At 47.2% G+C, this 12,912-nt stretch overlaps 1 protein-coding gene across 1 annotated transcript in view; it reads left to right on the top strand.

Moving 5' to 3' along the window:
* Positions 1 to 12,912, top strand: part of KIF16B (kinesin family member 16B) — a 1,655,522-nt gene that overhangs the window by 1,364,813 nt on the left and 277,797 nt on the right. The window contains exon 24 of the mRNA XM_078649578.1: positions 5,922 to 6,011. Within this exon, the coding sequence (XP_078505704.1) occupies positions 5,922 to 6,011 (90 nt within the window). The remainder of the gene's footprint in view (positions 1 to 5,921; positions 6,012 to 12,912) is intronic.

The following is a 12,912-nucleotide window of genomic DNA, read 5'->3' as shown; positions in this document are numbered from 1 at the left end:
GCTGTCTTTAGCTCCACCTGGGAGGATCACCTGATCCACCTAAGGAAAGTTTTAGAGGCCCTGCAAAATGCAGGCCTCACTATCAAGGCTACTAAGTGCCAGATAGGGCAGAGTCAAGTTGTATACTTGGGCCACCTTGTAGGTGGAGGCCAAGTTCAACCTCTGGAGAGCAAGATACAGGCCATAAAGGACTGGGCTCCTCCAACCACCCAGACACAGGTCAGAGCTTTCTTGGGCCTGTCTGGTTATTACAGGAAATTTGTCAGAAATTATGGAACCATTGTGACTCCACTTAATGACCTGACAAGTAAGAAAATGCCAAAGAAAGTTCAGTGGACAGTTAGTTGTCAGAAGGCATTCGATGACCTAAAGCAGGCCATGTGCACTGCACCTATTCTCAAGAGTCCAGACTACTCCAAACTTTTCATTGTCCAAACAGATGCTTCTGAGTTGGGTGTGGGAGCTGTTCTATCTCAGCTGAATATTGATGGTCATGACCAGCCCATTGCTTTTATAAGTAGAAGGCTGACCCCTAGAGAGAAACGTTGGTCAGCTATTGAGGGAGGCCTTTGCTGTGGTTTGGGCCCTGAAGAAGTTGAGGCCATACTTGTTTGGTACTCACTTCAAGATTCAGACCGACCATAAGCCCCTCTTATGGCTAAATCAAATGAAGGGTGAAAACCCCAAACTTCTTAGGTGGTCCATTTCCCTACAGGGGATGGACTTTACAGTGGAGAACCGCCCAGGGACTGACCATGGTAATGCAGATGGTCTCTCCAGGTACTTCCACTTAGAGCAAGAAGACTCACCTGGGCAAGGTTAGTTTAATGTCCCTAAGTTTGGGGGGGGGGGGGTTATGTAGGAGAGTGGAGTCTGCAATCCCATGGCCACCCCAGATTTTTGCTTTTTGCTTCACTGGTTTACGACTTTCCCTGGCTGTGGGCCTGCTAATCAGACCCACAGCCTAGCTGTTCTCTCTCTAAATTACAACCATGTACCCTAGGTGCATTTACCAATTGGTACTGGGCCACCTTATCAGTCCCTGTACAGTATACCTTAGGTATCCAGGGCATAGGTGTACCCAGGGCCTACCAGGGGCTGCAGCATGTATTATGCCACCCCTGGCTGGCCACCCAAATCTGACACAACTGGCTGCACGACAGCTGGGGCAAGGTGGTGTAATCACCCTTTGCTTTAGATATAGTATTCCTATATCTAACCCTAAAAAGGACACATATATTCCTATCAGTCACTCCTATGGCAGACCTTATCAATCCTGAAGGCAGAGTGCTTGGAATTATGTGAGATGGTGCTCTGGCATGAGCTGAGCCCGTTTGCAGCTTGCGGAACCAAGTCATTATAGCTGTTCCATGATAACGCTATACCATATACTCTTAAGTGCATTATAATCCTCGCGGTTAAATGCTAACTTTGGCATAGCATTATCAAAACATGTCGAGTAAGGTGTCATACGAATTGGAATACTAACCCCTCGCCAATTCTGGCGACGGGGTTAGCATTCCACCCTTCTAGAGGGACACGACATGTATGTAACCTGTAACCCCGGTTAAAGTTAACTCGAGCCTCAGCATCACAAAATGGATGCTGCCACCACAGACACAAGTCTGACCTCCTGCTGCTGGGAGTCCTTCCAGCAAGGGAGACTCAGACAAAGGGTTTCCTGCCTTGGGAGGTGCTAGCACCACCCCAGACAGGATTTTGTGTATTAGGTAGGCCAAGGCTGAAAGGAATGAGACATGCCTGGGGCACACAAGGTGCCCTGTGCATACGCCGGTTCGAACCAGTTGCTGGGGCACTCCAGCCCCAGCTCTGGCGGGAAACTGGACAAAGGATAGGGGGTGTAACCACCCCCCTTCCTGGTCCCACCCAGGGGAGGGACCTAGTCGTAGTGCAGCCCCCTTTAGCTGAATAAAGGTAGGAGCTGGTCCCATTCCAGATTAGATTACTCTTGACAACTTCCACGAAGAACTCTTGACCTTCGATCTCCTGGACACCAGAAGACTGAAGAATCTCCCCTATGGTCAGGGAGTGACCATCCTGCTTCGCTCCTGTGCGGTTTGCTGCAAAGTCCTTCCATCCCGGAATCCGACGACCCAGCTCGACAAGACCCGGACCTCCAGACCTCTCTGACCTCTACCCACATCCACAGCACAACTGGGACCCGTGGGCGCGACGAGCAACGTGGAGACGGCCATCTTGAAGAAACCTGCACAGCGCTTCCAGCACGACCCCTGATGTTTCCTCGAGTGAGTGCATTGGGGACTGAGAAGCCCCACACCAACGCAGCTCCTGCACCAAAGACCAGCCCCCCAGCATCCCCGTGTTCTGCGTGGAGCCCTTTTGCCTGGTTGCTGCCCGTCCTGTTGTCTGGTCACTTGCCGGCTGGCTAGTGACCTCTGAGACGACGACCCGAAGATTTCGACACTGCTGGTCTGGTCCCCCAGACTGGCCCTTGCTTCCTTGTGAAAGAGAAGCACCCCGGACCCTCCTGGTCCACACCAGACGCCATCTTTGTTCCACCGCGTGGCTTGCATTAGCCAAGGCCTGTTGTCCAGATCGACGATCCGACACCGCCAACAGCAGCAGACTACGTGGGACAGCTCGTGCCTCCAGCCTGGTCGTGAAGAGCAGCTCCTGGTCCGCGCAGCTACAGAGAGAAGCGACCCTTCCTTCACCTGACTGCGGCGACAGCCTCTGCTTCCCTCCTGGTTCCAGCACCGTCACTGGCTAGTGACCAAGACTCTGTCCCCTTCCCTTTCAGGACTTCTATCTTCCAGTTCCATACTTGGAACCACCGGACTCCTCCATCTGGCTGCCTGCCAGCAACTTCTTGTTTCAGGCATCACCGGGATCAACGCAACAAACCCGACGCAACTTCAGCCCTATGCACCCGCAGCCTGTGGGTTAGGTAACTAAAGCTTCTAGGTGCTGAAGTCAGTGTCCACTATCCTAGTGTCCAGGTCCACTGTTGTTTTCCCTCCATCCAGCCGGGTTCGTCCGGAATCCGTAACTTTCTAAACTGTAATATCCATAGACGTTGTTACGCATCCCGCGTGAGAGTTCCCACTCTGCACGTGAGTCCCGTGGGCCTCCTGCTCCGTACTTACCTAGTTCGTAGTGTAGTCCCACCGATCCTCCAGCCTCTGGATCTCCTTACAGTACTTTCCTTCCTCGCATTCCATTGTTTTGAGTATATGGTTTGCCGTGCCCCTCAGGCACACTTGTAGATATTGTGCAAACTCGTATTTCTTTTGTAGTATTGTCATGTGCTTAGCCCTCTGACCTCATAAAGAGTTCAGAGGTGTTGTTATTAATAAATATATCGTTTACTTTCATAACAACCTGTGTGGTGTCCTTTCATCTGGTATTCAAGGGTTTATATTGTGGTAAAACAGCTGGCTTCACATGCCAAAAGAGTTTAGCCTAAAGACTGCTTTTGTCCACGCTACTAGGATAGCTGGTCTATCAGGTTGACTTACAACCAATCACCATAAGGGTTGTTTGGGCTGATACAAGGTGATCACTAGAATTAGTGAGCATCATATATCAGGCCAACTTCTCACAGTATCCCTGCGCACCAGTAGGTCGCGTCAGTCACCTCCACTTGCGTTGTTGGCGTCGTGGTCACTGAAATGATGTTGTAGTGCCTACTTAGACACCAGCCCTGCACGCTGATGTAAGTTCTTTCTTTTTCTGCGTCAGCCAAGCGCACACCTGTAGTGAGCTCCCCCTTTAGTCATTTTTTGACAAGCTTTTTTCGACTTTTGTCAACTTTTTTTTTTTTTTTTTTAGTCCTTTAGTCTTTGACTCCTGGTGCAAGAGGGATGTTCCATCGTCAGACTGGCTTCAAGCCTTACAAGGCCTGTCACAAATTGATGTCTGTGACTGACCCACACCTCATGTGCCTCTGGTGCCTGGAGCATGACCACGACCCGAAGTCATGGCCTGACTGCCGGGTCATGAATCCAAAGTCTTTGCTGGAGTGGTCCCGAAAGCTCTTGGAGGTCTGGCAGTTGGCTCCGCGTCGCTCCCGGTCTCGCTTGAAGGGAAGGTCTCTTGACCGCTCGCGGAGCCATCACATCTCGTCCAAGTCTTTGAAATCTTCGGGTAAGTTGAACCACAAGAAGAAGGCGAAGAAGCACCAGCGCTCTTAGCCTTCTCTCTGTCAGTCGGCTGGCGCGACGTGGGATCGGGAGCATCAGGGACGACTCCGCGCCTCCCTCCTTTTCCAGAAGTCTGGTCTAGCGGTGCTAGGTTAGATTATTTTTAAAGATTTCCGAAGGGCATGCATGTTTTGTTAGAGATTTTGCAGTGTACTATGATGTGGATTTACAGATGGAGAATCTCTTGTTTGCAAGTTCTTTGGTCGAGGGTGTTTTGGGATACTCAAGCCAAGTTTGAGTTCCCCAGGATGGCAAGGCATAGCTTTTCTATTTGTCAGCCATGCACTCTGGAAATGTTATATGTGGTCTTGCTGGCCTGTAGATGTGGAGGAACATCTGCATTCCATAGATCTCGACTGGGATAGTGATCGCTTCATATGTGGAAAGATGATCTCTTTTTATCTTTTCATTTCTTGGGACATTTTAACTCTACTGTCTGTTCAGTGCATAATTTGTAAAGTAATAAGTGATGGGCCCAAAGTTTAGTTCAGAACCCAACGGCCGGAGTTTTCAAATATAAGGGGTGCCAATACTAAGTCTGTTGCCACCTTATGCTTCTTTAATCCACTACCAGACATTCCATGCCTCTTTACTGCACATCTTCCTGGTTGTTTTACATACTTGTTTTCTTTATTTGTCACTGTTTTTTTGCCCATCTTGATCACTCTTTCTCCTTTTTGTATTTTTTCTCTGTTGCCCTGGGTGAGTTTTATCAGAAAAAATAACTGCTGGTCCCCAAAAATGAGTGCTGATTGGCCCAACCCAACCCATCCACTCAAAGCAAACACTGTATTTGCAGCTTTTAAAAAAAAATGTCATGACTATTTTGCATGGGTTTGGAATTGATTTCTTTTTACTTGAGAACTTGGTTAGATGAGTCACATTATTATATGATCAAGAGAAGGTCTATGTGGTTTGTGAGTAGGATTTTCTGAAAATCTATGCCGTGGTTGGACAGAGTAACCTTTCATTGATTTTCAGATGGGAAGTTGTGTCTCCTATAATTTGTGTCTTGTACCAAGGCGGGTGAGAAAAGATTGTAGTTGGTGGTGAGTGCCTGCTGGGGTTTGTCTGGTGGTGGGCGTTTTAGATTTCAAGGTGCAATTTGGACTACCGTGGTGGACAAGGATTAGTATTGTATGCAAGGAATATGTTTGGAAGAGATTATTGGTTGTTTTGTTGTACCTGGGGTAATGATGATTCAGAAATGAGCAGGGTAGATTGTGTGCTGCCCGAAGATGTATCAATAGGCAAATGTGAATTGACAAATAAGGTGTTGCAATAAGTGCGCTTGTGGAACTATGCAAACCTAATGAGTGGGGATTTGCAGTGGACGACGGAGGGGGAATGGCAAGTGTTTTGGGAGAGATGAATGTGTGCTATTTGTTATGCGATGAGTGTAGGTGTGTTGTACTTGTGCTAGAGAAGTTATGGTAATTGTGTTAGAGGACTGAGCAAAGTGCTTTGTGTGGTGCAGTTAAACGATGAGAGGATTGAAGTGGTAGAGTGTTTTTTGGCAATATTGCTTTAGGTGCTCTGATTGTGGGTGACGGATAAATTATCTAGTTTGAGTGGTGCGGGGGGGATAATTTGCCCGGTGGACAAGGAGGAAGGGAAAGTGAAGAGGATAATGCAATGAGGTTAGGAATGTTTGTTCTAACTGTACTTGTTTTGCATAATAAAACACATTATGAATGGTTTTCTTTCTAATTACTGTCAATATATTTTCATTCATAGATAACAGTACTAGAAGAAACATGGACAGTATTTAGGCGGTACAGTCGTTTTAGAGAAATGCATAAAACCTTGAAATTAAAACATTCAGAGGTAAGTCGCTAATATAGAACCTGAACAGCAGAAGGGACTACTTCTTAATATCTGTTAATGTATGATGAATTCACTTGCAGGCTCTTAAAAGATACCCTGTGACAATGAGTGCTGGTTACAGTATTTACCATGTTATTGAAGAGACGCACTTATATATATGCCTTCGGTCCCAGCAGCTTACTACCGATATTAAATGTGTCCCAGATTTTCCTCCATATTGTAGAAGTGAGAGATTTGTGAGAGATTTGTGATGTTTAGAGTTTGGTGGTCTGTGCCAGAGGTCTCAATTGCAAATATAACATGGATCAGAACCAGTAATATATTCTCTCAGTCTGCAATTGAGTCCACGGATACACACTCACTAAAAGAGGTTTTCCAATGCAAGCGTTGGAAATCGACATGGAAAACGGGGGAAGTGTAGGGGAAACTAGAATAGCCAACCTCAATTGCCAAGAGTCAGAGTCTCGCGAAACCCGATCAGTAAGGACTCTACAGAGGCTAATCGTATTTTTCTATTAAAGAAAAAAAGCCTGTTTCTGTTGGTACCAAGGATAGAGGTTGAATGATTTTTCTTGCTTACTGGCCTTAAAGAACAAAAGGGACAAGCATAAAGATATTATCACCCAAGCAAGTTCGGTTAGAATGGGTGGATTATAAAACAAAAAGGTTTAAACCCACTATAAAGAGTCTTTTTTGCAGTCCATGTCCTGTAACCACTTATTAAATAGTTTCAAATACAGCGCCGTAATGAGTTGTTCCTCATGTGTTGACTCAAATTCCTTAGCACACAAAGAGTATTAACTAGAGGGCACCCCTGTATCCGGACGGTTCTCCAGACAGTTTGGGGGCTGAATCTCCTATCTTGGTAGAGGCACTATGCGACTCTGCTATGACATTGCTGATTTATAAGTGTGAATACTGGCACTTCAGCCTAGGGATGGAGGAATACTTAAGCTTTCTAGTGAATTCCTACCCCTCTCTTTAGTAGTACACGTGCCCAGGTGAGTTTTGAGAGTGGGTCAGAAGTGGACAGCATACATAGTTTAGCCTTTTTTGGCTCGTTGTGAAATGATCGAAGCCCTCGCACACATAAATGCACCTGGTGCCATGCAATCGCCATTTGCACATCCTGGGGCACAAGAAAAGGAGGAGTGAAACCAAACAGGTCCCAGATCGACCGGAGTGTGAAGCTGCACCTACCGAGTCCGCTTCACCCCTCATACATATCCCAGGCATCGAGGCTTGTGGTATCACCCTTCAGGGAAGCAGGGCAAATCAAGAGATGGTGTTCTGCTAGTCCCAGATGTAATGTAGAGCTGGCAGGTCCCACTGTGGTAGCCTCCTGTAGGAACATATCCTTCTCTTTTGAGGCCCCAATAGGATTCTTAAGTTCCACGACTGCCACCAGTCTCAGTGGGCCCTTGTATCACTATCTGAGGGGACACTGGTCTTGATTGGGAACTTCCTAAGCCTCAATGTTGGCAATCATAAGCTGCACCTCAACAAGCGGACAGCAGCGGCCCCTGCAGGTAAGAGCAGTAGGGCCGGTTTGTGGGGGCTGGGGGGGCCGACAGACGACCACAAGAGGAAATAATTCCCCCTCATCGTCAACTGTCGAAATCCCGCTCCACCCGGCCCCACTGCCCTACCGCTCTTACCTGCACGGGCCATGTTTGACAGCATAGTGACCTAAAACTCGGTGACTGCATCCTACTAAAATCTCATAGCATCGTTCAGTGAATCACAGGTAGAGAAGCTCAATTTCTGGGCATATTACTTTGTATGCTGTTTGTTCTTTTATTTTCAGTACTTCATAGGAATTTAGAGTAGGTACGGAAGGCAGAGAGAGAGACCTCCATGCTGAAACTCGAGTCACCATAGCTGGTTTGTTAGTTACAAGCACAAAATGTCCCTCACATGCATTTTGAACATGAAGGGTTTTCTTAGCCCAACCACAGAAGTACCAAATAATCCTCAATAGTTAAGTCCCAATAGCACGTTCAATATGTAGCCACCAATCAAGTTTCAAATGTATGACAAAGGCTGGCGTACAGTACCAGTTTTGGAATTATTCTCTGTGGAAAGCCAGGCAGGGTACCCAAATTGACTCCCAGCCTTCAATCGAAAGTCAAGCAAACCTCTTACAGCGGCCTTTAGCACCAGATGTTGCTCGGCAGGTGACTTACATAGATATTCTTCGCTATTGACTGTAGAATAATCTTCCCGGTCCAAAACAGTGATGCTTTAACGGGGGGAGTTAAATCTTCATAAGACTGCTGTAGGGATAAGACGTAAACACAATATAATTCAAGAAGCGCTATATGGGATGCTTTTTCTTAAGTCATTAAGTGCAGAACGAGCTGTTTTACATAAGTATTTGCCCAGTGTTACATTGTTTTTTTCTGCATGCAAGCCCCTTCCACATCTAAATGAATGTTGATAAGATAAGCAGAAAATAGTCTGCAAATGTTTAATTTATACAGTGTTTTCTTTTCTGCAAGAGCTTTACAGCTCATTAGTTGTTCAGTTATAAAATATCACATAGCATATAAATAATTTGCAGATCATGCATTTTGCATCAGTGACAAGATAAGTACATTAAAAATGATTTATTGAAAATGTTAGCATATCGTAGATACTGCCGGTCCTAAAGTTGGGTTTTATGTCCTTGGTCTTAATTAGCTATCCTGTTTAAATATGGTAATGTCTAAATTAACGATCTTTTGGTAGAATGCCTATGAAAACACAAAAACATATCAACTGTGTACATTGTTGGTGATTTTTTTTTTTAGTTTAGAAGTAATTCCTTTCAAGAAATGACTGTAATTGAATTGTATTCAAGGCTGTCTGGTGTATAATAGTGGGATCAGGTTCTCCTCCTTGCTCCCTTTTTTATTTATCTTATTTTGCGACCTCTGTTTTCATTCAAGCCCAATGTCCAAGTCACTAACCTTGAATGTGGCTCATATTGGTGAAAGAATTTACTTATTGGCGTAACCTATTACACCTGACCCATCGCTTGGGGATTGGCCACCTCTCTTCCAGCCACGTCAGTTTATAGACACTTTTTGCTGTAATACAAAAAAAAGGATATATAATACTCCCATTTTTTGATTCTGACATTTCATTATTCCTCATGTATTTGCTTTTCTTTGTTAACTGCTCCCCTCACATCTGTAGGACAGCCTGGCAGCGTGCATTTGGAGCCCCAGTCCCACTTTGCTTTTCCCCCATGTGAGGGTGTAAAAGTTACAGCACACTGTGGTAGTGGGGCAACCTCTGTGGCAATCATGCCACCATGAGTAAGTTTCAAATTAATGTTACAATTCCAGCAACAAAGGAGTAATTTGGTTTTATCAAATCAAATGAAATGTAGATTTTATAAAAGTGATTTCTACATTCTGAGCTGTGAAATAATTTTACAGGCACAACAATTTAATTCATTACTATCTTTCAAACAAAATACAGGGCCACCTGGTATTGCTAGGAACCTGGGTACATACGTTACAAAACAGTGGTTCCCTTGGAGAAAGCTCAAAGCCTGTGCTTTTTAGGCAACAGTATAGTCTGTCACCGCTCCATGTCGGTAATGGTTCCTCACCTGATGTACCTTTTGTGCCTGGAGTGCGACCACGATTCGAAGTCATTCCCCAACTGCCGGGCCATGGCTCTGAAAGCTTTGAGGGATCATTCCCAGTCGAGAGGTAGGTCTGGGCACCGCTCCGAAAGCCCTAAGTCATCTTCCTCCCACTAAAAGTCTTCGAGTTGGTCAGGTAAGAAGCATAAAAAGCACAAGAAGTCTGTCCTTGTCACGGGATCTGGCAAACTCTAGTCCTCTTCTCCGCCCCCACCCCGGGCTCTACTAGGCACAGAAGCAGGTCTCAGGTGACTCCTCTTACCCCTTATTATCTTATGTTGTCCTCATTATGTTGTACCCTATATCCAAGGTTGATGCATAACGAACCATGTTCTAGTTATGTTTACATATTCTGGCGATGTGATTTTTGGGACTAGATACCCCCCTTTTTTACCAGAGAGCGAGATCCTTGGACTCTCGCAATGGACTACCATGTAACATACATTGATTACTGGTGTATTTGTATCTGGTCTATTGACTAACGCTGCCTCATACACACTGCACGCAGTTGGGATTCTTTCCATAAAACTGTGCAACATGCTAAAACAAAATGTTAATAAAAAGATTTAAACAAAATAAAAGCACAGAAGTCAAAGAGTGCTTTGACTTGTCCGTCAGTCGGCTTACATGACGGAGGAGTCTTGATGTTCTAAGCCTCATTCGGCGGAACCTGTGCCTAGGTCAGATCTGCGCTTCCCTGCCTTCCCAGGTGCCAGAGTGACCCCCGCCCAACTCATGGAATTTTATGACGCCATGTGCCTCACATTTGGGTGGCCTGACCCTGCTGGCATGCCTTCGGCTCCCACAGGCTCAGAGGGGGCTCCATTGGTATTCAGTCATGCCAGCCATACCCCAATGACAAGGCAGCGCACGTTCAGTAACCTCTGCACGGCTGTGGACGTGGCTCGTTCCAACCCCATGGGTCGGGCAGCCAGAGGTCGGATCAGTCTACTACCGTCCCTGCCCCCTCAGCCTCCAAACCCTCCTTGTTTGGCCCTTCAAGATCCTGGGTGACCAGTTGGCGGCAGGATCAGCCATCACCTCCACCACTGGCAAAACATCATGTCAACAGGTGGGTTCTTGAGAGAATCCGAAGGGGCTACTCCCTTCCCTTAGAGACTACCCTTCCCTCCATGCCTCTAGCTTGTGACCAGCTGACAGAGGATCATCTGACTTTGCTTCAGGAGAGAGCCATAGAGAAGCTTCCGGTGGCAGAAGTAGGCTGTGGTTGTTATTCCCGCTACTTTCTGGTCCCAAAAAAGGACAAGGGCCTTCATCCTATCCTTGATCTCTAAAACCATAAAAAAGGAAAAGCTCAAGATGTTTGCTCTGGCTCAGGGGTTGTCTCCTAGACACAGGAGACTGGAAGGCAGCGTTGGACTTGCAAGACTCTTATTTTCACATTCCCGCCCACTGACGTTATCTGCGGTTTATGGTAGGCCATAAACATTTTCAGTTAACTGTGCTCCCCATTGGCCTTACCAGCACCCCTTGGGTGTTTACCAAGGTGATGGTGGTGGTCGCAGTCCATCCTCACAGATCAGGGGTGCTAGTCTTCCCCTATGTTGACGACTGGTTGATGAAGGCCGCTTTTGCCCCAGGCTGTCTTCTCCCACCTCTAGACTACGGTGAACCTTCTGCATTTGCTGGGGTTCACTATCGACGTGCCAATGTCACACCTCACTCCCTCTTAGATGCTTTCTTTCATCGGAGCTGTTCTGGACACTGTGCAGTTTTTGGCTTATCCTCCCAAAGGGTGGGTTCAGGACATTCAGGCTGTGACCGATGTTTCAGCCTCTATCCTAGATTTTGATGAGAATGACACTGAGGCTTTTGGGATTCATGGCCTCCTGCATCCTGCTTGTAACTCATGCCAGATGCGGGCTTTGCACTGGGACCTGAAGTTCCAGTTGGCGCAGCATCAGTAGAATCTCTCCGACATGATTCAGATCGCAGAGGGAACTGCACAAGACCCGCAGTGGTGGTTGACCAACCGCGATTGGTCAGAGACAGACCCCTCTCTCTTCCCAACTAGATCATACAATAGTGACAGATGTGTCACTCCTGGAATGAGGCGGACATCCAGGAGAGGAGGAGGTCAGAAGACTCTCCAGCGCAATCTGGACTCCACATCAACTTGCTGGAGCTCAATGCAATTTGTTGGTATTAAATCCCTTATTTCCTTCACTAAAGAAAAAACTGGTTCAAGTGTTCACAGACAACTCTACCGCCATGTGATACTACAACAAACAAGGCGGGTGGGGATGTGGACCCTTTGTTAAGAGGCCCTGCATCTCTGGACATGGCTGGCACAACAGAGCATATCCCTGGGGGTTCAACACCTGGCAGGTTCTCTAGCGGATCACAGATGGTATTCCATCTGCAGATGGCACAAGGCCTCTTTCAACAGTGGGAAGAGCCTTGTTTAGGTCTGTTTGCCTCCGCCGAGAAACCACAATGCCTGCAGTTTTGCTCGCTCTGAGACACTTTTCATCTCCAATGGAGCTCAGGCCTCCTTTATGCCTTTCTGACAGTGGCGGCTCCCCCATTGGGGCGTGGGTGAGTCGCCCCACTGCTTTCTCGCAGTGCGACGGGGCGTGGGTGAGTCGCCCCACTGCTTTCTCGCAGTGCGAGAAGGCAGAAACATAAATGATAATAACTACCATTTTATGTTTCTGCCTTCTCGCACGGCGAAAAAACAGAAGTGCCTGGTTGGGGTGGGCGGTCATGCTACAGGCCAGGAGGGAAGTGGCTTGCCCACTGTTGTGCATACTGACTGTTTGGTCGGCCCGGGGGCTGACCAAACAGTCAGTATTCACAACAGTGGGCAAGCCCATCCCACATGCACTGGAGCAGGACTGCCCACTCTCCCTTTTTCTCTATGTAGGCAGCCTACATAGAGAAAATGGCCCGGGTGGGGTGCGCTCCAATGCGCCTCACCACTTGTGATTGGTGGAGCCTGGAGGGGAGGCTGCCTTTGCTGATGACGAGAGCTGCAGGCAGTGAAAACGTAGGACGGTGGGAGCATGAGCCGGGACCCATCCAGAAGCGGGACGGTAAGTTTTATGTAATATTTAATGAAACAAACCCCTCCCGCCTCCCCCATCCTCCCCCCGCGACGACCCCATTTCAACCCCCCCACCCGCCCATCATGCCGGCCCGACTGTATTGAGATAAATGGCCACAGTGCATTGTGAGCGATTTTTGTGCTAAAGTGTATGTTTTTTTCCAACAGACGAATATTGACTTTCCCCTGCCTAAATT

Source organism: Lissotriton helveticus, chromosome 6 (genome assembly GCF_964261635.1).
Source record: "Lissotriton helveticus chromosome 6, aLisHel1.1, whole genome shotgun sequence".
Taxonomy (NCBI): Eukaryota; Metazoa; Chordata; class Amphibia; order Caudata; family Salamandridae; genus Lissotriton; species Lissotriton helveticus.
This window is presented reverse-complemented; position numbering and strand designations above follow the sequence as displayed.